This window comes from Ammodytes marinus (genome assembly GCF_949987685.1).
Source record: "Ammodytes marinus genome assembly, chromosome: 7".
Taxonomy (NCBI): domain Eukaryota; kingdom Metazoa; phylum Chordata; class Actinopteri; order Uranoscopiformes; family Ammodytidae; genus Ammodytes; species Ammodytes marinus.
Window position 1 is genome coordinate 12690687 of NC_137211.1, and position 23508 is coordinate 12714194.

The 23508-nt window shown below is 41.3% G+C and overlaps 1 protein-coding gene across 1 annotated transcript; it reads right to left on the bottom strand.

Annotated features, from left to right (window-relative positions):
* Positions 1–2746: 2746 nt before the first annotated feature.
* calcoco1a (calcium binding and coiled-coil domain 1a) lies at positions 2747–17658 on the bottom strand. Its single transcript, XM_080030494.1, has 15 exons — positions 17529–17658; positions 16244–16408; positions 16050–16152; positions 11899–12101; positions 11500–11712; positions 11068–11216; positions 10890–10959; positions 10611–10766; positions 9978–10232; positions 9497–9622; positions 8911–9006; positions 7932–8019; positions 7096–7346; positions 6653–6744; positions 2747–4773 (listed from the first exon to the last, which is right to left on the bottom strand). Exons 2-15 carry the CDS (start codon positions 16373–16375, stop codon positions 4746–4748), a joined length of 1962 nt encoding a protein of 653 aa, XP_079886620.1. The 5' UTR covers positions 16376–16408; positions 17529–17658; the 3' UTR covers positions 2747–4745.
* Between the last annotated feature and the right edge of the window lie 5850 nt (positions 17659–23508).

A 23508-nucleotide genomic window follows, 5' to 3' on the forward strand; every position in this document is an offset into this window, starting at 1 on the left:
CCAGACTCTTTTTTTCAAAACATTTAAATTTGGTTGTCAATAATAATTGCACTACCACAAGCAAACTATATTACTGATCTTTCTGAGTGAATATGACTATACATTACCAAGATGCATCAGTAGAGGGAGCTCTTGAACCATGACTGCAGGGTGTACTGCTTGCAGTAGTGTATACCCTGCAAGGAGGCAGGGTCTGAGAGGTCATGGAGAGCTTGTTGGTGTGGAGGCTAATAAATCACTGCTTTCCCGCTGAACAAGGACATCAGATAAAGGTCTGCTCCCGAGATTTGTTCACTCTGCAGTTGGGGGACTGCACGTGGTAGTGTTAAAAAACACAAAAAGAAAAAAATATATATCACAGACTCACCTTTTTCCTGTAGTTTTGTCTTAAAGATACAGTGGTCCAAAAGAAGAAGAAAAAGGTAAATCTGTTACAATTTATTTATTGAATTTTAGAAGGGTGGATGATGTATGGTAGGGAGAAAAATAACCTTAAACACAACCATTGAAAAAAGTTAAAAAGTGCAAATGAAAGTGATGCTTGAAACTAAAGACAGTCACCGGTCCAACATGATTTGTTTTGACTAATGAGATATTTGATCTCTTAGGAGAAAGCATCTTGGATCCAACACTGAGTCTGTTTTTTAGTAACAACCTGAGAATATGAAAGGACCATTTTATTGACATAAAATCTCGAGTTGAGACAAGACCACACTACATCACTGACACCGATAAGATCATGCTCTCTTGATATCCTGATAAATAAAAGGAACCCTCTTAGTTAAGGGTTACCCATAGGAAACATCCCATCTTTTTTTCAGTGCACCGGTGTGGGATACTAATACCTCAACTTGATTTTATTATTAGAGAGATGGAGAGAGAATCAGGGGAGGTGATAAACAGAGATTAGATTATATCCATTATATGATTGCTTTAATTAACAATCATTAAAGACAGATCAATAACACAAGACTGGAATTTTTAAAAAGGGCCATACATTATACACTATTTTACAAGGGACAATCAAATGGCCTCATACTGAGCCCCTGGAAGATGTTGCCATGGGAACCCAAGGGAGGGTTTGGGTGTGCTTGGAGGGGGGGGGATTTAAAGGAGCCGGGCAAGATTTTTATACTCATCCTTCCAGATCAGTGGTGCTTGATTAACCAATTACTTGAAGTAGGAAAGGCATATTCACAGAAAATGAAAAGAAAAGCCTTTAAGGGGGATATAACGGAACAATGAATTAATAAAGGGTAAAAATTTCCCTTGTAATATTCTTGCAGCCACAGGACATCAATTATTCATAAAAAATGGTAAAGAATCCATAAAAGTGGGTCATGGCTGCGGCATACCAGAGAAATTAATTTGAACATTTAAACCCAGAAAGAGATAGAGAGAGACCCTGCTGCACATGGGCTGCATTCGCTGTGGACATGAGCAAACTGCGGTGGTACCTTATAGTCAACATGCAGGAGAGATAATGGAGCAGGAGAGGGTGACTCCTCGGGAGAGTGGATAAAGCTCAGTGAACCCCAGTGCTCCTGGCAGCAGTCAGGGAGGAAGGGCCTGGGCTCAAGGTGTGATAAAGGCAGTGAAGAGAGAGAGAGAGAGAGAGTGTGTGTGTGTGTGTGTGTGTGTGTGTGTGTGTGTGTGTGTGTGTGTGTGTGTGTGTGTGTGTGTGTGTGTGCATGTGACCTGGGTTTGATGTGGTCTTTCTACGTTGACCATAAGCCATATAAAAGACAGAGAGGCATGTGTTGGGCACAAGCTGAGCATGCGGAGAGAAAGAGAGACAGCAGGGTCATAATACCAAACAGCACATCATTCACAGTGTGTCACCTGCTTGGTTAAGAGCAGCCCCCCCCCCCAAAAAAAAGGGACACGCCCCCTCATTTGTTCCATATGCAGTGGATCCATGGAGATAAAGGGAATCAGTGGAGGGGGGAGAAAAGAGGTGAGGGGAAGGTGAGAAATGTTTTTGTGTGCAAAGAACATAAATTTAACACCTTCCCCCCTGTGCGAGCAGGGAGGTGGGTGCGTTGGGCTGATCTTAAAGAAGAACGGTAATGGAGAAAGTGATGCAGGCAACATGAGCAAAGGTATTCTGTGACAAGAGTTAGAATGTAGAGAGTGCGCCAGCAGGGAGGCAAGTGGAAATAAACAAGGCTAGGTAGAGGAACCGAAACGGGTGATTTGGTGGAAGGGGAGCGAAGGCTTGGGGAAAGGCAGGCAGGCGTTGGGGTCATAAAAGCTAGGAGATGTGTTCTGGCCTCTGGGTCTTCATATCTTTTACATTTCTAATTAAAAGAGATAAAGAGTGAGGGAGTCATCAATCCCACAGTGATTTCCCAGTTAAGGTTTTAGAGGGGGCTGTAAACTAGGCGGCCCGGCATCATTGATTTTATAATTAGCTATCCTCACCCCAGAGTTAGGATGGAGGGAGTGTGGTAGAGGGACGGTAGGAGAGCTTAAACGAGGGAGCAGGAGACTGCCTGAGGAGGATGGCGAGGAGGTCAGGCCCCGAGGCGCTAGAGAGCCAAAGGTGAGTGCTTGAGAGAGGAGAAAATCCAGGATGGGACTAAATGCATTTGGAAGAGGCAATGAGCCAAAGGAGAATATAGGTTATACTGGCTGTGTGAAAATAAATGGCACAGTTAATTACCAGTGAAATGTGATGTGTGTGGATCAAAATATTATTATGATCTCTGGCCAGAAAAAGACACATTATACCCAATTATGGATACATAAACCATTTTATTATACAGAACCCCACCCAAACCCTGGTACATGACTGATAGGAAAATAGACGGGCGGTGTACACCAGGGATAACCTTCACACACAAAACAAACCGTAATCGCTGGGGCTTTTATTGCAATGGGAGGCGTATTCGCACCGGAGCTCTCAGGGAAACAACCCTCCCCAAAAAAAGGTATTTTCTCAAAGACATACAGTCAAATCACAACCACACACAGGGACTATGGAGAGTTCATGTAGTTAGCACTATCTTCTGGGAAAGAATACCAGGCTCCCTCAACTCATGAGTACGTCTTCTACACAAGGAGAATCAACATGTAACACCAGGATACCTAGTGACACAAGGTAAATGAAAGTTACACAGACATTTACTCCATTCATGACTCCTATAATAATCCTCTTCACGCTGAAGATGTTTTTGGATCGACACACTGGTATCATTCCCTGTCATTAGCACCAATTTAACTCAGATACTAAGCCTTAATAGAGTCAAGGTGAGTATTTTGAAACGTTAAAAACAAAACAAAAATGTCAATAAAATACACAACACACAATGGTAATGATTAAGATATGAAAGGACGCAACTGACGTATAGTTCAGTATCCATACAACAACTTTTCATCTAAAAACTCTTCTATAGTAAAAATAGGGTGCAAATACAGCAGATAAAATCAAGCATCAAAGTGTCTAGCGAGTCTTCTGAGCCAAGCATGGGAAAACTTTGTCACATATTGGACAAACAGTCGTGTGGAAAAAACGAAAACCTACTTCAAACTAAACCTGAATATAGTTTCATTGCAGCAGAACTCAAGTTAATTATAAATAGAAAAAATCATGAAAAATGCATACAGTATTGATTAAAAGGTAGGCAGCAATTTTAATTAGGCAGCCTATTGCCACAGGGCTAGGGGAAAACCAACACTATATCGTGATGTCAGGATCTATAAAGATGATTACCTCGACTCTTTTTTTATTCCTTCATTATTTTAGGCACACATTTCAAACTGCATGGCTGTGAGACAGGATGTCTGTGCAATATATAAACTGTAACAAGGCCCAACACTGACTATCCAAGTGACTAACTCGTAAATTAGCATTTAATTTGAATAATCATGAAATATTGAATCCAGGATCATTAGCAAGTAAAAATTGCAGCTGATCTAAAGTGAAAAGCTTACTAACATTAATTTTTATAATAATGATATAAAGTTACTGGAGTAGAAATTTGCATCTTGCATCTATCTAAATAGACTTCAAACACAATCGGTTCAATAAGCTTCTCTATTTTAAATGCTTGTCTGTCTGGGAGCACCTCTGTATCACTAAATCTCCTTAACTGCATCTGCATGAGAACAATCGACTCCTAATGTGTACAAGAAAGTGCATATCAAGTCTTAGTTCCTGGTTAAAGGGAGGAGACATGTGATGTCCTACATTGATTAAATATTATTTTAGCATGTTGCTGTATCTATCTATTTATGCTGTCGTGCATAGCGTCCAAAGCTGCTTGCAGGGAATTTAATGCTTGAAGAGAGATTTGGCCTGCACGAAACATCATAATTACAGTCCCTGTCATGACTCCTAATCACAGATGTCATAAAAACGACATAACATCCATCGTAAAGCTCTCAACATAGCAGTGATTCAAGAGAAATCGCTCTGCTTCAGTATGCGGACTCTCAAACGACAGAGCCCGTCACCTAAAACAGTCTTGTGTCAGTCATAAACTCGGTGTTGACCTGCCACCACGCGGCATTAGGTCATTCCTAACAACAACACAGGCAATAATACAACAGTCTAGGAGGGGAAAAACCAAGGTTGACGGCAGATATGATGTAAATTGCGCATTAACATTTTGTCTGTGAAGTGAGTGAGCTGTATATGTGCTTGTTAGTGCAAGTAATGCGGAAGCACTTGAACTCCAAATAAATCCCCCCTTCTCCTCTCTTTGATCGCTCGTCATGGCTGTGAGCTGGAAGTCCACCGGTTACCATAGCGAGGTGTCGGCCAGATCACTGGAGGACGACAGAAAGCAGAGTGTGTGTGAAAAAACCCCTGAAATAAACACACATTCTGGTTGAAAAGGGGAGGTAAGACTGTAGGAGCGGGTGAGTGGGAAGAGAGAGGGTTTTAATGATGCTGAAAATTGGTCCGTGACTGTGGTACACCCCGCAGGTAAATCATTGCTACAGCTTGCTGTCAACTTATCTGTCCCCTTGTCCTCCCATCTCGCCCCTCCCACGCCCCATCTCTGTCTCGCACAGTCTCCCCCGCCTCACCCTGACTCAACTTATTTTACGACCGCATATTCAAAACTTCCATCTTCCAGCCATACTCGCCCTGTCACCATAAATAACGCATTTGTCTGTGTGCCTCAGCGAGCCACAAATTCATAGTGTACGTGTGAAACCATTTCTGTGTGAGACCAGACGTGCAGAGTAAGAGATTTACTCGAGTCGGGTATTATGCTTCAGAGCAATTTTAAATTAAAAGCACAACATTTTCCCCTTCGGAAATACTTTAGGCTCTTACCTTTTCTACACTTACGCAAAAATACTTTTTTCCCCCTTCTCTACTGCATTTATTTGGCTGCCGTGTTCACAAATTACTTTGCAGAGTAAGGTTGTACACACAAATCAAGTCATGAACTCATAAAAATATGACGCATTGCTGGGGTTTAAAACCAGCTGGTATGACAGTAAGAAATTTGTTGGCTTGTTGGCCTCAAAGAAATTTTCATTTTAATATGCAGCCAGAAATGCAAATCTCGCTTTTTGAACATTAAATCTTCAACTGTACCCGATTTGTAGTCTTGTCTCGCCCTTCATTACCTGGGATATACATGCTGCTGAACAACTTTGTATTCATGTCTTGGATTCTAATCTTGGCTTCTGTGTTGAATATTGGACACTTTTTCTTCTTTGAACCTTTATCTATTTAGATGAAACCATTGGTGGTGTTAATAGGGGAAATGGTTCCCGAATGGGACAGTTCTTAGACAACTAGCGAATGAACGAGAGACAGTAATATTGATCACCATGAGGTGATGAGTTTATGTTGTTGTAAATAATGACTATTTCAGATGAATAATGGTCATAATGGTGAAGCAAAGTAAACTTTCTTTTAGTACCGTTCATTCACTAAGGAGTAAACACTGCAGGACTAGTTCACTCCTGTTAAATTGTTTACACATTGCTTGGCAACGCCCTCCTCCCGCCCGTCTCATTGAATTTACTTTTTTTCTTTGATGGTTCTGCCCCGTTATCAGCCATTATGACGACAAATAACTGTCTCAAACAAGGCTCCCCTTCCCTTACCTGGATGGATAGGCTACTCAAATCGCGTTGCTGCGCTACACTGAAATCTGCGACCAATACGAATATGTGACCATAGAGCCTGCATGCGCAAGCCGAAAATCGGACTGGGTGTGCGACCAGACCAAATGCATGAATAAAAACTATATAAAAACTGCAATCTTTGCACTGATGGTCTTGTTTGCTGTTAACGGTAATTTATGATTATCAGAGGGAAAATGAGGCTGTTTTAAAGATATTAAAAAGTTCCTCGTAGCCGCTTTAAGTAGCACAAAATGGAAATACTCGAGTAAAGCCCTGTAAAACTGTACTTGAATAAATTTGTTACTTAATCACATTTCCACAACGGGAGAGAGGGAATTCTCTTTAAAGTGACGACTTTTACGTTTGACATTTTAGGACATTTTACCGCAAATATGTATGGAACATACTTTCACATTTCAATGCATGCCATTTTATGGAGCATTACCGTTGTGATATTTGACAGTTCTGGATTTAAGTAGTTTTTCCTCACCTGCATATGTGCGTGTGTAAATACATTCTTTATATGATTATGTGTGTTTGAGGTGAAAGGGTTTACCTTTGAACGGTGTCTGTGTGTTCAGACAGCAAAAGTGCTGTTTCCTCCTCCAAGCTGTGCCTCACACACTGAAGTGGATCAGATTCCTCCTCCTTAACACACACACACACACACACACACACACACACACACACACACACACACACACACACACACACACACACACACACACACACACACACACACACACACACACACACACACACACACACACACACACACACACACACACACACACACACACAAAAACAACATTTCTGACCAGCAGCTATTACAATCTAATAACTTTCAGACTAGCAGCCTAATTGCTTCCAGGAGATAATGTCTATTTGGCACAATCCACTGCCCATGTTTAACTGTTGTGCACAGGCTATCAGCAGGAAGACATAGCTCATTTTCAGTATCACATATAATTACACAATGCCATCGCTAACTTGTCTCACCGAATCGGAGCTGTGTCCTAGAGTGTCAGCGCCGGCTTGGTGTGGCGAGGACAGCGGTGCTGGCTGGTTGATGACCACCGTGCTCCTCTCCACCTCCCTGGGCGAGGGAGGTGGAGTGGCCAGGAGCAAGGACTCCGGCTCACCCTGCTCACACAGGCTGTAGTGTGCCATAGGTCGGGCCGGACGGAGGGGCTGCAGAGCCTCTGGGTTCTCATCCTCAGAGTCAGATAATAATGCACTGCCAGGCCGCCCTGCCAGACAGAAACATTGGCAAAGACAAAAGCAGTCACTTTACCCGCTCTAGTCGCCCACCTCGGACATAGGCTGCATTCCAATACCTTTACTTTCTGCTATTTAGTATGGTAGAAAAATATTTAGGATGTCCCAATTATAGTGGTCAGATTTATTATGCTTAAAAAACCCCGAATGTCTACAACATCTGGCCTAGATTTATACTGTTGAAAACAGCCTGCTATTTGGGCGATTCTGACCCACAATCCAGTACGCACCGGAAGTGATGTCACATCGACGGAGCCTCCGTATGAAAACAACCGGGGATGCGATGGATATAAAAGCAAGAGGCAAGATCAAGGCGCAATGTTATGATGAAATAAATAAGTAAAATTATGTCCCAGTTGTATGCCTTCTGCATGCTAACTAGATTATGTTTATGGTCCGATGTAGTATGTAGAATATAAAAAATAAAGAGTATGTGATTTGGAACGCAGGGATGGGCTGTTCAGGACTATATTTAGTGAAGCTGTTGAGTGACAGCTAAACATTGTATTGTTCACGTCTGCAGGGCATACAGTAGATCAATGTGTGCTTCCATTCACCTGAAGAGGCAATCGGGGCAGCGCTCCACATGGCAACGGCCGCTGTTCCCAGCTTCTGTTCCAGCTGACAGATGTACTCCATCAACTCCTGTATTGGCAAAACACAGCCTTCAAATCACACACACAGCGGGGCAGGACTTTCATCAGCCATCACCCTTGTAACCATCATCATGTCCAACTTCTTCAAACCAAAGCCACATAAAATGCCTACACAGTAAATACACAAAAGACAAACAATCGCTAATATATATAAACATTACTAGCAGAGTTTGATAAACACTGGTTTGATTTATGATGTGCCACAGATCGCCTACTACACTTCCGTATAGCGGATGTTAAATTTAAGCTGGACACTGATTTTAAAAACATTGACCTTTCTAACTCTGCCTGTAGCGGGCAAATGTGATAGTGGTTAGCCAACAAAAACTCTGCAGGCACTTTAACAGCAGCAGCAGCAGCAGCACTGACTGCCCTGAAATACACTGATTTATATTGCACTATAAACAATTTATATTGCACAGTAACAACAAAGAAGACAACAACAGACAGAAGATTCCCAACACCTGGGACATTGACGATCCCGGCATATTTCTCTGTATGTTACAATTGGTGGGTTTCAGAATTGGAATATATTATTAACACAATAGCTTTCAGATAAACAATTATTATTCATAGGTGCACTGATGCTTGGGAGTGTCACAAATTAACTAAACATGAACCAACTGTTAAGCTTGTAATGAGAAGTCCCTCCATTGTTAAGGTGATTAGGCTAAAACAGTAACGATTTACTTGTTAATCCATGCAAACCATTCATTAGCCTTGAAATGATAATGAACAGGGGACATAGTCAGTAGCCGTGACACGATATTCGCACAGTGTTTACTTTAATCTCAAACCCTTTATAGTTTTTTTGAACAGACCTTCTGTCAACATAGATTTGAGTTGTCCCCCTTGACTAATCAAACAGTGTTTTTCTGACCTGTTTCTCTGCAAGACACATCTCCTTCTCTTTCTGGGCGACCCTCAGGCTGGCCTTCAGCTCCTGGAGCTCTCTGCGGGTTTCACTCAGCTGAACCTGCAAACCGGACAGCAAAGGAGAACAGCCCACGTCAAAAACATGTAAACAGATACTGCGAATTTAGAATGACAACTGCATAGTTTAAAGGGTAAAGTTAAGCTTGACATTTGATTCATGTGTACTTGCTTTCCTTCAGAGAAATAGATGAGAAGATTAATACTAATCTCATTGCTTAATGGTAAACGTGAAATCAGAGGCAGCAGGAAATTAGCTTACAATTACCGTTACTTTTCTGTTTCTTTTTAAATAATTTTTAACAAACAAGATACAACTTATTCATGAATAAGCTTCAAAGGTGCTGATCTTTCTGCTAATCAATTGGATTAACAGACATGAGAGACTGTTAAATTATTAAATTAAACTGGGAAGTATATATAAATATGAAAGTAGTTTAATTGACTGAAAATACACTTAAGTAAACCCACAAAATTACCATATATCAAAAAATATATAAAATGCAGTAAATTCTTATAGTCGTATTGCTCACCCGGTTACAATCCTTTTCTCTCCCAAGCTCAACCTCCAGCTTCACTCTCTCCATCCTCTCCTCCTGCAATGTGTCCTCCATCCTCTGCATGTCTGTGTTGAGTTTCTCCACACGCTCCAGGCCCCTCTGTCAGGGTGACACACACACACACACACACACACACACACACACACACACACACACACACACACACACACACACACACACACACACACACACACACACACACACACACACACACACACACACACACACACACACACACACACACACACACACACACACACACTTTACTTATTACATAACATAGCACTGCAGTCAAAACATGCAGTCAAAACTTGAGTTGACTGCATGGCGGAACATTTAATTTTAAAGCCACTCGAATGCTGTTTTGAAAAAAATACCTCTTGACATCTTACAACATAAAGCTTTCACACAGTACAGATGAATAACACTTTCTGAGATCTCCTTGAAACACTACCTCAGCAGTGCGCTGCAGATTCTGCCTCTCCTGGGCCCAGTAAGCTCTTCCCTCTCTCAGGGCCAGTGTGGAATCGGCCAGCTGAAGGGTGAGCTGAGCGGCCTGCAGGCGTGCCTGGTGCAGTTCGGACTGCCCATGATCCCTCTGGGCTACCATAGCACTTAGATCGCTCTTCAAGCCCTCTGCAGCACGCTCGCTGGCGTTCAGACGCTCCCGCAGGCTCCGCATCTCCTTCAGCGTTGCCTCGCTCTCAGCCTGGCCATTAGGGAACAAGAAAAGTGCATGTTGGCTGCACATCTGTAACTGCATGGTGATTAGTTAAAAAAAAAGAAAAAAAGACAGCCCTTTAAAATAACTACCAGTGAATTTGAGTTATGTTTTAAAAGGTGGAGTAAACGATTCTGGAGAACGCTTATTGTCAAAATCACTTTGTCAAAATCAGTGAATATCTCCTAAAGATCCAAATACTTCTCCATTAAAGAGAGGTGCTGAACAAAAAATCTCAAGGTTAGAAATACAAACTGTCACCTCAATAAAAGTGTGGTGATTAACTATTAACCTGCATTAACTATCAATCCATATATTAACTCAACCCCCTCTTTTCAATCCCAATTCCCTAAAGAAATATCTCACTTCTTTCCTGTGGGCAGTGGTAAGTTTTTGGGTGAGGGTGGTGATGGTGCTTTGGAGCTGCACGACACTTGTGTCTCTCTGGGCAAGTGAGGTGCGCAGGCCCTGGAACTCCTTGGACAGACTTCTGAGTTCCCCCTCTGTCTGTTCCAGCTTGGTCTTAAAAAGAAGGGCAGAAATAAATGACACTAGAGTTGAAAAGGAGACGAAGAGGAACATTTCAAATCAGGCACAAGTTTTTTGTTTATGACATACACACAGCCTGTTTTGATTTATAATCACCTGTAGGCTCTTCCTCTCACTATCCTCATCTTTTCTCTGAGCTCCAGCCCGCTTTGCTCGCTCCTTCATCCTGCACACAGAGATTTGGTTACTGACAATCAAAAACAATCATTTGAGACACATAAAACTGAAAAGGAGGAGAGGAGACAGAGAGGAATAAAGAAAATAAAAGTCTTACCTTTCCAACTCTATCTCTTTTTCCACAGTTCTCTGTGTGAGGGTTTTTATATCCTCCTCCAGCTCTTGGATCCGCACTCTACTCTCTTCCCTTGCATCCAATAAAGTGCTTTTCTCCTGGGCTAGTGATTTTCCCATATCCTGCTCCTCCTAACAGACCAGAGGCATTTTTAATTTCCATGACAAATTCTAATTAATCATGAGACAGACTAGGCTATATATTATATTCCCATATAAATATTTTACATTTAACTATTCAGAAGTGTCTTTGATTTACTGTTTAGAATTTCATATTAAAAAAGGCATGATATTCTTTAAGCAGAAACATGTGCTTATAAGGGAAAAGGAAAGATATTATGGAAATGGTAACAGGCAAATCAGGCCTAACCAAATGATATTGCCATCATGTCATTTGCCTAGCGCCATACACCACCTTCTGCTTCCTCTCCATCTCCTTGATCTTCTCTCGACTCTGCCTTAGCTCTTCCTGCAGCCAGGCGATATCAGCCTCCAGCTCTTTGCATTGTCCGCCCCAGGCCTCCCTTGCCCTCTTGTGCTCCTCCTTATCTTTCACCATCCACCTGTTGGTCGTCTCCTGCACCTGCAGCAGCTCAGCGCGCTCTCGCAGACAATCCTGCAGTCGACTCTGTGACAAGAGTCAGAAAGAAGCAGACAGTGGATGGGTGATCATAACTGTGCTCTTGTCTTTGTGTGCCAATCTGTAAACAACAGTTTTGTCAGCGCAGCACTCCGCATGAATTTTGCTGAACTGAAAACATGCTCTCCGTCACTATATTATTTGGTCCTTCTAGTATGTATTTGTTTTGCTCACCTGCAGCAGTTCAGCCCTGGGCACTACCAGCAACATGTCAGTGCTTCCTTCAACTCCATGTGGCTCCTCTTCAAGGGTCACCAGATCCTCAAGAGGCATGGGAGCGCAGAAAGTGAATTTGGAGCTGCGGGAGCACACTTCCCCCTTTCCATCCATATATACAAACTCATACTCTTGGGAGCTGGGCTTGGGTAGGTAGGAGGCTAAAAAAGTGCAAGAAAAAAAATTGGTAATTTTAAAATTAACTTAGGCTACATTAAAGAATAATTACGCTTCAAAATTACCCAATTTTCGTTTTGAGCTGGCCTCCCATTATGTTATATATATCGTTGACCTTAGTGCATTGTAGTTCATTTAACTATCTTTAATTGTTTGGAAAAAGTTCACTTTTAATCACTTTAAATCATAATAATGTAGCCTTACAGTAGCCTTTTCTGTATTTATATAATACAAGCATTAAAGATTTTTCATATTTATTTGACATGTAGGCCTATATGGCTGTATTGTTGTTGTAATGGACTCGCGAGACAATGCTGGTCTCGTCCTCAGTCCAATAGTATCCAGCTGCATCCCCGGAGAACAATACTGAGGCGGGGCGGGAGTACTGAGGCGGGGCGGAAGAAAATACAAATACATTTCGAACGTTATTTAGACAAATTATATTGTTTTGCCGATTAAGTTCAGGCATCACAGCTGGGTGGTTAGGGTTAAGGCAAGGGGATAGGGAGAGGTTATAATATATATATATGTATATAGAACATTAGATTATGTTCAGGCATCACAGCTTGGTGGTTAAGGTTAGGGCAAGGGGATAGGGAGACGTTAGAATATATATAGATAGAACATTAGATTATGTTCAGGCATCACAGCTGGGTGGTTAGGGTTAGGGCAAGGGGACAGGGAGAGGTTAGAATATAGATAGAACATTAGATTAGCCACGGCGCTAGCTCCACTCGGCTAACGGAACACCGCGGCGGCCATCTTGAGAAGGTCACGCCAAACAATAAAAAAGACCGCAGACCGATAGGCTAATAGCCCCGCCACAGTACTCCCGCCCCGCCTCAGTATTGTTCTCCGGGGCTGCAGCTAGACTCTACTCCAGGGGTGTCCAAACTTTCTTCACTGAGGGCCACATACAGAAAAATCTACGAAGGGCTGGGCCACTTTGCAAAAATAACACATTTATCAGGACATGTAGCTGCTCTGATGTTTAGTTTCATAGTGTCTTCGTAAATTGTAATCCTTCTTCACGGCAACTTTTTACTTGCACATTAAACAGATACATTCCCCCTCTTGTTAAATGCCATTGATATACCCTGCTTTTGCGTCCAATGTCCAGCTGGGTGAAAATAGTAGCCAGCGGAGATCCCGCCCCTCCAAGGGGGGTCCGGGGGTGTGCCCCCCCCCGGGATTTTTTAAAAAGTTTTTAAAGTGAAATGCATGAATCTGGTGCACTTTGAGAGGCAAATTAAGAGGCTAAAGCTGAAGAATTTTGTATGAAAAAAATGGAGAAACTGTGTCAGATGAATTAGAAGCTATTGGAGAAGGACACATGGATTTTCCATAATAATATTAATTTAAAATAAAATATTATGCAGGGTCCTCTGGGATGGGCTTGGTGCTCTTTTTCTTTTATGGGACATATTTCTCTGTAATATAATGAGTGCATTTATAAAAAAATATTTAAAAATGAAAAGGGCATATTATATTATATTTTTAAAATGTGCCACGGGCCAATCAATCAGTTTGACACCCCTGCACTAGTGGGTTAACTAGGAAATGCAAAAAATAAAAAATAAAAAATTATATATATATTTTTTTCAAAGGGCCATATTACATTATATTTTTAAAATCGGCCGCGGGCCAATAAAAAGCGGGCCGCGGGCCGCAGTTGGCCCGCGGGCCGTAGTTTGGACACCCCTGCTCTACTCCCTCGCCAGGCTACTATGAGCAGTGAGCCTCCCGACCACAAGGAGCTGCACTGAAGTGTTCGGCACAGGTGACGTGAGCGAGAAAGAAAAACTGCACGCGCGCTATTTTCAATTTTACAGTAGTCGCAAGAACTTTAATGGGAGTTGGTAATTCTCGCGGACTCACCGGTCTGAAGACTTTTTCCAATACTGTTATCGTCAAGAAGTCAACTTAGATCGAGTGAGTGCCTACCCGTTTGCAATATTTTGTCGTTAAAGTCAGTAGCCTACATAATGAGCACAAATAATTAGAAACAACAGGTGGTTCACTAATAGGTTCATGACTTCAACTCGTCTGTACCACTAAGCTATTTGCTTCTCTTTGGAGAGAGTTGCTCGAAGTAATACTCGCATGTTGCTTGTTTGCTATTTAACTTGGGTAGTTTCATCTCTCTGTGTTCAGTAGAGTAGGTTCAGTAGCTTACGGCGTAACGTTTTTTAACCGTTTGCCTTTCTACAGTAGCCTACTGAAGCAGGTTGAAACGGTCAATGTTATGATGATAACAAAACAATAATAGTCAGTCTAAAGAAAGAAAAGCAGGGCCAGTGTTTTGGTCAGGCTAGCTCCAGTCTTTTATTTTCACACATGCTTAATAGGCCTACATAATATATTCGTTAATTTAGCAGTTTTGCAGTAGCTTCCAATGTTTGTGCAAGCTAAGCTAAACACGTCACAGCCACTATACCCTATTGAAACCACAGAGACAAAAGCAGTATAACATATTGTATCAAACACTACCGCCAGTTAACAAAAACATCAACAACCTGTTAATGAGGCTTCCATCTCTCATAGCAAGTTAGGTGTAGTACAAGCCTTCATAATGCTGCTAAATAAATGGTTTCTTAACTACAGTGCTTTTAGCAAAACCTTGAAGCTGACTCAGTTAATTTCCTAGCTTAAAAAAATATGTCCACATCTTCACATTCTTGATTCTGTGTTTTCCTTTTTTTATCCACCCTTGACAGAACATGCAGGGACTGATGTCATGCCTCCTGCTTCGACCGGAGAGGCGCCAGCCAGTCACTTTCTTCATCCAGCCCATAAAGTAAGCTAACCTTATGTTATCCTTATCTCTCACAGACTGGAGCTTCATGTTCAGAATTATGACAGAATTATCCCAGACAATATGGGAAATGGATAGGAAGAACGGTAGCTTGACACCGCCCGCCTACATACTTCGCTCAATTTTCATTTCCCTTCAGTAGTCAATCTGGGCCTGCAGTATATTCTTAGGTTTTCTCCGGACAGATTTTTGCCGGTCCAATCAGCGAACAGAGGGAGTGACTCAGAAGTCAGCGCATGACATACGTCATGACCAAATGTTATGCGATTGGTTGGCAGATCCAGAGTGGCGCTGGGCATATCCAATAGTTTTTAACTTCAACAGACACTCGCCTTCAAGTGTTTAATGTGTGTCAATTGAGTGATTCTAGACCTTCTGTACAAATGAAATGAAGTTTAATGGTCTGGTAGGACCAGGCTAGAAGAACGGCATATACACCAAAGTTTATGAGCTGTATTGTAACTTACAGCACCAGCTCACAGGTCACAGTGTAGGCAACCTTCTTTTCATATCACTGCATCGCCAATGATAAGGTACCATCGTCAGTTTCTTTAGACTTTCCTTCCTCTGCTCTTCATCCAATGAAGAACGCCATAGACAGTATGCTTAAGTTAGTGATAAATCAATCAGAGGTCATTGCCACACTTGCTGAACACGTGCCCCTCGCACTGAATCAGCCTTATCAGCTGCCAGTGACAGACAGGACATAGTGAACACTGTATTTTCCAGTGAGGAGGAGGAGTAGTCGTTGCTGCAGGCTTTGGGCCAATGTCTTTGTCACCATCATTACTCAACCTCCTGCCTTCTAAAGGAATTCATTCAAACCATGACAGACACTGTGCCTTTGTTACAGACCAAGCTTAGAGGGATATTTGTGTTCTGTTTTGGATATTTTCCCTTTCACATGTGTGGAAAAACTCCTTTTGGATAGAAGTGGCTTACATTTTCCTCCGCTCAATACACCAGTCGCTAGCCTTTTGTATACAACAGGGCAATTCAATTTGCGGAAACATCAATCTCCTGCTGCAGGTTTTATGTGCGGATCTAATCACCGGCACTATAGATTCTAGCTAACTATGGGAAATAAAATAAAATTAGAAAACAACGGCTTGAGTACCCTGGAAGTGCACACAGCAGTTGACATCTGTGCCCTCTTGATAGTCAGCCGGGGCCAGTGCCCAAACAAACGTGTGGTAATCCTTCACCGATGACCATCCCACCTGAGGAAGAAAGCATGCACTGTTATTTTGCAGTTGAATTCATATTCTTTATTCACTTGATTGTTTGTGAAAGTCATCAGGTTACCAATACCTTGAAGAGCCCTATCCAGTCATTGCTGGCCCACTTGTGCTGCGAGCTGAGTGTGTAGTGGGAATCGACTCTGCTCTGAGGGAAGTAACTGCAGCCCACATTCTGAAACTCCACCCGCCAAGCCTTCTCCATGGCAACACAAAAGAAAGGCAGGATATTTTGCACCTAACAGGAAAATACAACAATATCCAAACTCGAGTTAATAGTTGCAGTTTTGTAAGGTTATATACTACAGGTTAAAAACTGATGCATGCATTGGTTAGATGAGTTGATTGTAAAATAGTTAAGCTGGCAGTTTGTGAATATTATTTCAGTGTAATCAGATATCCTGCTTTAGCGCACACTTAAGGAGAGGACGCCAAAAGAACACCACAGCGACAGCATGGCCTTTGAGCAACATGACATATTACATGTTTGTCACCAGAGCTATTTGAGTCACTGTCAACAGCATTTGCTATTGTACACTGTCAAGCGTGAGCATGCAGTACAAGGTGTCTGGGGCCTCCAGCATATGGGGCTCATATTTCACTTGCAAATGCACTCTCCATGAATGTAAAGAAAGTCCTGCCTGCCGATAACCACACCACCGGGAGACACATGTTTTACAGAAAGCATTATTTATTAATTTAGCATTGTATTGGTTGTTGACTACGCAATAGGTTATATGTGCCTAAGTGGAGGTGTACCCTGTCATGGCAGTTACTTAGAGATTATCATCAGAGTAATGTGACAATATTAGCAAGGAAAAGGGGTACACTCTAAAAGCCCAATTTGGGGTTACAATGTACATGCTGCTTATGTGGATTAACTGTGATTCTCCAGTACTTTAATTATATCGCCCGTGCCACTGTCATAATACAATATAATCATAGGTGTGACGTTTTCTAATTTTGTTAAGCATCCCTTTAAACAGAGAGAAAAGGGAAGACACTTTTCTAGTGTTAATATTGTTTAAACCATTTTGCAGGTTATGTCGAAAACCATAGGTGAGGGAGGAAAATGTGCAGTAGCTTTCGGAGGGTTCAAATTACACAGCACGAGGCTTGAGGCCCAACAGTAGCACATGTCGAGAAAACAGTGTGCCATGCACGTCGACGTGAGTTCAGGAAGACAAACGTGTATTCAGAGACAATACAGCTAGATTTGAACCTGTACTCGTTAATTGTCTTTGTCCAATTAGTTAATGTGCTGCGCGCGCACGTCAGACGCGACAATAACTAGCTCTGTTAACTACAAAAGACAGCTGCGCACATTATCTCCCAACCGTCTCCGATGTCTCGCTTACCTATCTCGCCCTTACTTCTGTGTAAAGAGTCTACACACACCGTCTTCAGATGCTTGAGTCACTATCCGTGAGATAACAACTAAAACGTGAGCGATGCAGTCGTGCTTTTCTCTTCGGGCTTCGTTGCTCCACTAACCTGAAACAATAACAAAAAAACAAAGCAAAACACAAGCATGACAGCTTCACTTCCACCGCGGGATTGTGGGAACTGTTGTTCCCCACGTGAATGAAATAAAGCTAAATGCCGCACTTTAAACTACAATCCCCAAGCTCAGAGCTGAATAGCGGAGGACGCGCGGCAAGTAATATGATGCTTCTCATCGGCCACCGTTGTATTTCTCATCGGAAGCACAGAGGGCCAATTGTTATCCAATAAACGTATGAAGACTGACCAACGGGAATCACTAAGATTTGTGTGTGCGACAGACGTGTACAGAGAAGGAGAGAGCAAATTGATCCTGTTTTGATTTTCAACCGCCTGTCTCATGAGCTACAAAGAATATCTTGATGATGCCTGCGTTGTTGTTGTTGTTGTTGTTGTTGTTGTTGTTGTCAGCTTTACTATTATGTTTTTTTCCACAAACAGCTGGATAGTAGATTATACCATGTTATCCTAAAATGTTCCCTTACCATAAAATGATATATTATTTATTTAAGAGTTTAATTCTTTAACATGTTAATATTATCATTGATAAATAAAATCAAAGTATGCTGTGCATATTATGTATAGGCATGTAAAATATCATCCTAAATCATAAATAAAGAGCAGGCCTAATCATTAATCATTCCATTTTTATCCTGCACTCTTTTCACTCTGCACAATGGTGAATCTTGTTTAAAATGTACAGAAACAGTTATACTACTTGTATATAAAACTTGTATATTGTTCATTGTTGTTTTTCATATATATTTATATAAAATAATTTTTTTCACCCACTTATTTGTACTTTATAGTTACATGTTTATCTTTACCTATCTTTGTTCATAATGGTTGACTTTGCTTCTAGATCTGGTTCTGTTTACCTTCCTGAAAATTATTCGTTACTATGTTTAACATTTAGGGCAAAACCCGGAACCAAATTCCCTATACACATGCTAATAAAAATACCAATAAAGCTGACTCTTATTCTAATATATGAAGGCTATTGAATTTGAATGACAGTAAAATACTATAGATTCTCTGCAGCCCACAAATAATGATATAACTTTATAGTTCTATGTATGAGTTTTTACTAATCAGTTGAATCAATGTCCTGCATGGGCCTCTAAACTGTTTTACGGAGTAATCTGTATATATATATATATATATATATATATATATATATATATATATATATATATATATATATATATATACATACATATACATTTTTTGACATCAGTCCTTGTTTCAGATTTCATTGGGAATTTCTGGTTTTATTTTAACCCAGTAATCCTACTTTAAAAAAGCACTTCTATTTGTTTGAGAGGCACCTTACATATATTATGTACAAATGGTCTGGAACAGCATGTTGAAGTTACAGCATAGGACAGCAGATGGCAGTATACCATCTTTAAAGCCCAATGCTTTGCATTACATGCAGACCTCTTCATAACCCACACTGCATTCCCATTCTTTGTAGCATCCTGAGACTGTTCCACTGCCTGGGAAGAAATCTTGGCCAATTTGTTGTATTTACCTTCATGTAGGAGACACATTTGATAAAAGGAATATGCAATTTAAATAAGCATGAGATCTGAAATAGAAAAAATTAATAAACTAAATGCTGCTTCATTACTCTGTATTAATTAAGCAAAGTTGAATAAGGTTTTGCAATCATTCCAACAGTATGATAATGACTGGCTGATTAGGTTGATGACAAAACCCCAGGATGAGAGAAATCTCACAGGAAAGTCGTTGACTCTGAGGTTATTTCATTAATTTTACAATCATTTTTCGCGTTAGCCCAAAATGCCTAATTTTGAGTTTTTATATGAAAGACTTATTTCAGTATTCATTTTGTAAACTAAATGGGAACTTGATTAGAATTGATTTAAAATTACGATTTTAAGGCGTTTCCTTTGTATTTTACAAAGTAAGAGGCAGTTGGCAGCCTGCAACCAGAAGAAAAAAACAGATCATATAGAAGTGGAAATTGAGGTTAGTATTTAAGATTTAAGGTTATCTTGCCCCAGTTTAAATAATGCTCATTCTATACAGTAGTTATAGTTATTGATGCTATCTTATTTATCTCTGCTCATTGATGAGTCAATCCAGTCACACAGTACTTTACTCCTCCTCAATTAGTAAGTCCAGTTTGGCTAATTTAGTCTGTTGAAGACACTATAAGGACTCTTCATGTAATTTTATGCCGACGGACAGTCGATGTTGAGACCCTATAAATTGTGTTTAAGTGGATTAATAGTGTGCTGAGCCCCTGTAAGCAAAGTGCTGCTGGAGGTAGTGGCTCTCTATGCAGTTGGATAATTAAATGGGTTGTTCTGCAATGACTAGATTATTCAGTGGCCATTGTTTACATGTGTGTTTTAGGCCAGGATGTTGGGAAATAAAACCTTTTCGAGTTCCCAAATTGGTTTTGTTGCAGCTTCAGCTTCTGCAAGATTCACAATTGGTGTCTTGCATGTGCTACGTTTTTACCATGATTTAATCGAACTCATATAAAAGCAAATAAATGCATGAGTAAGAAAGACCTCTTTTCAAATTAATCATATGCTCGGACTCCTCCCGGTTTTGTAAATGTTTTTGGTAATTGTTTGGGGTTTTGTGTTGCTGTTATTTCAAAAAACACTGGCAGACCTCAGATACCCTTGACTTTGAAGCTTCACTGTGTGAAGTTGGAAGAATGCCGTGAAGGAGGAATGTGAGGCTTCACCCTAATAGAGACTAGACTTAAAGTGGATTGTCCATGAAACTGCTTGATCTTGACCTGGCTGCCTGCTGTTATGGCCCCTCCGTCTGTCATAACCCCACACCCCATCCCCCCAACCTTGAACACACACACACACGAACAAACATGAACACACACGCAAACACACACACAAACACCAACAACACTTTGAAGCATTATGTAGAATAAAAATCCCACTATCAACTGCTCTGGCACACTATCCTCAGTGTGCTTTTTGTTTATTTATTGTTTTGAAGAGCTATTCTACACAAATGTAATCCCTGTCGTCTGCTGATTTCTAGCAACCTGGCTCGGAATTCCTTTCAATATAAGAAAATGGTATAGCCCCCGAGTGCTACAGCAGTTTTATTACCTGAGGTGGTCTGTCTGAATATAGCTTATACCACATGTCTCATTCAAAGGGAATGGCAGGTATGTGTCACTAGTCATAAATTGTAACTTGCCTTGAGCAGTAATCAGTTGCCACAGAAACCTCCAATGGGATTATGACCTTCTGTTTTGTATAGGCAAGTTAACTGTTCCAGTTGTCAACATTCAAGTGACAAACATTCAAGATTTATGTCAGTTAACAATTTATTTTCTCATTATAGGACATTAATGCACAATGTGTTAGTGAATAGAGCCTTGAGGAAAAACAAGTCCATTACATTTTTCTCTATGAAGCATATTGTATATTATTTCAAGCAATATGAGCATTTTTTAGTGATATAATGCCTATCACTGTAGGGTGACTGATGTAATCAGTGGGACCAAATAGTCAAGGAAAGGCATTAGAAGGGTGGAAAACAAAGAAAGGGGGAGTGGGAGCATAGTGCCTGGAAGGAGGGCAGAGTGTTAGGAGGGCGGAGGTAGAGAAATGGGGGACGGGGGTATTTAGTATGCACGGCCAAGCTGCCCCATCTGCTTAGCGCAGCAGTCCCTGTCGTATAACTGTCTACAGGCCGTGGGCCACATAAAGAATGTCTCAGATTTGATGTAATTCCGCAAAATTAATGACAGCTTTACTCGCTATGAGCCGTGAGGGAATGATTAGTGTTTGATCGTCCATCTGATCAGTTCCCTTGGCTGGCTGCAGGAGAGATGCTCCACTATATACCGGCATGCTGCCTATGGCAAGCACATACGCCGGTATACCTATCCCAAAATCATTCCTGGGCCCCCATGCTCTAGTTTCCATTTTAGTTCTGGTTCCTGTTTCCCTCCACACAGACAACCAATATGTTGTTAAAGTCTCTGTACTATGAGATTTCGCATCCAAATGAACACCTACTGATGGCTGGATGCATGCCCCACACATGGTGTGATTGTGCACAGGGCAGTTTTTATTTCAGGCTGTGCAGTATTTCAAAGGAAAGTGGGCCAAGCAGCATCCAATTTAGAGAACTCCGAGGTCACACTATTGACCTTTTACAAGATGTGGTTTACTGCAGTTGTGATTGGAATTGGGTATTAGTTTTTAAAAGAGATTGGGAATGGATTGGGAATTTAAGAGAAGAAATTGATCCACTGGATGGATTGCAGGAGTTGGACAAGTGGAATTCCTCTCTTCCCTTTTAATTCAGCCCCACCAATAGCTGTCCCAACCCCCATCTCTTTCCTCCTCTTGGGCTGCTGCGTTTACAAGCGAAGGGGGCATTCTGTTTTACAAGTGAGCCTGGTGCGTCTCGGTGTGCTAGCAACATTAAAATTGAACCCGTCTTATCTGTGCAAAGCGCGAGGCTTTACATCAGGGGCTGTCATGCCGCTGCCATGAGGCTCCTGTGTGCTTTTATGTAATGTGGTGCAGTCAAAAACCCAGCGGACAATTAAAGTGAGCTGATAGATAAACAAGTGATTGAAAACAGGGATGCTAGTTTCTGGAATGTAGAGTTGGGGGGAGGGCGACTTCATTGCTGATTTACTATTGTTAACTAGGCCAAGTCAACACATGACATGCATTTCTCAGCCAAATCAAGTGTCATCATCACTTATAAACAGACTTTAATGGTGTTTTCGAAGTTGTACCTCTCCTATCCAGAGTTGCATATGGCAAAGCTAATTTCCCATCTGACCATTAGTGCTCTGGTCCTGTACCAAGCACGGGGAGACTAATTCAGCAAAGGCTTGGGGAGGGTTGTTTTTCTGCCAACCCAGATTGTTGGACAGATTGGCAATCCTTCACTGTGTATGGATGCAGTGTTCTTTTTTTCCCCTGAAATTGTCGTTCATTATAACAAATTATTTGCAAAAACATCATTAAAGTAAACAAAAAAAAAAAACGCTTGCATCTGTTTTGATGCTAGGCCTGTTCCAGTTCAATTGCAACTCCATTCATTATCCTCTGTCAGTTTTCCCTCTTTCCTCAGTATTTTTCCAATTTGGTACTATGTTCCATAACACTGTCTTTCCAAATTAGATGAACGTGTTTCCTCCTGCCTGGGTCCCCCCTTCCTCTGATCTCCTTTCATTCTGCTCTGTGTCTTGGGCGACCCCCCCCCCACCCCCCCACACACTGCTTTCTCTTTCTCCTGCTCATTTTATATTTTTGGCTGAGTTGAGGACCTTTCTTAGCGCAGTGACCTTTCTGGTTTTAAATTAAGCCCCACTGCGGCATGTCTCTCTTCATAGACCGCCGGTTACGAGCCATCGGAGAACCGCAAAAAAATAACGATTCTGATGAAATGGCCCTTTTAAAAAGCTCTTCCAAATTCTTTTTACATTTTTCTTCTCCTCTTCCCCCCTTTCTGGTCGCATTAATATTCACACTAATGAGGAACATCCTACAGAGCCGACCATGGAAAATGTGAGATGAGATACATGCACATGCCTCTCCACATGCACACACTGTTGCTCATTGCTAATAGGCTCTAATCAAATGCCATGTACATTCTGAAGTGATTTATGAAAACTGGGCAGCCAATGCTTGCAATGTGATTTCTTAATCAGAATGAATCCATTTTCCAATGGATAATCCAATTTGTGGCCTTTTAAAATAAGCCATGTTTTACATTATGTGATTGATAGGCTTCTTTTAAATTGTATTTAGATGATGAAGAATTGTATTTTTACTGCAGTGAGGTCATGCTGTTACC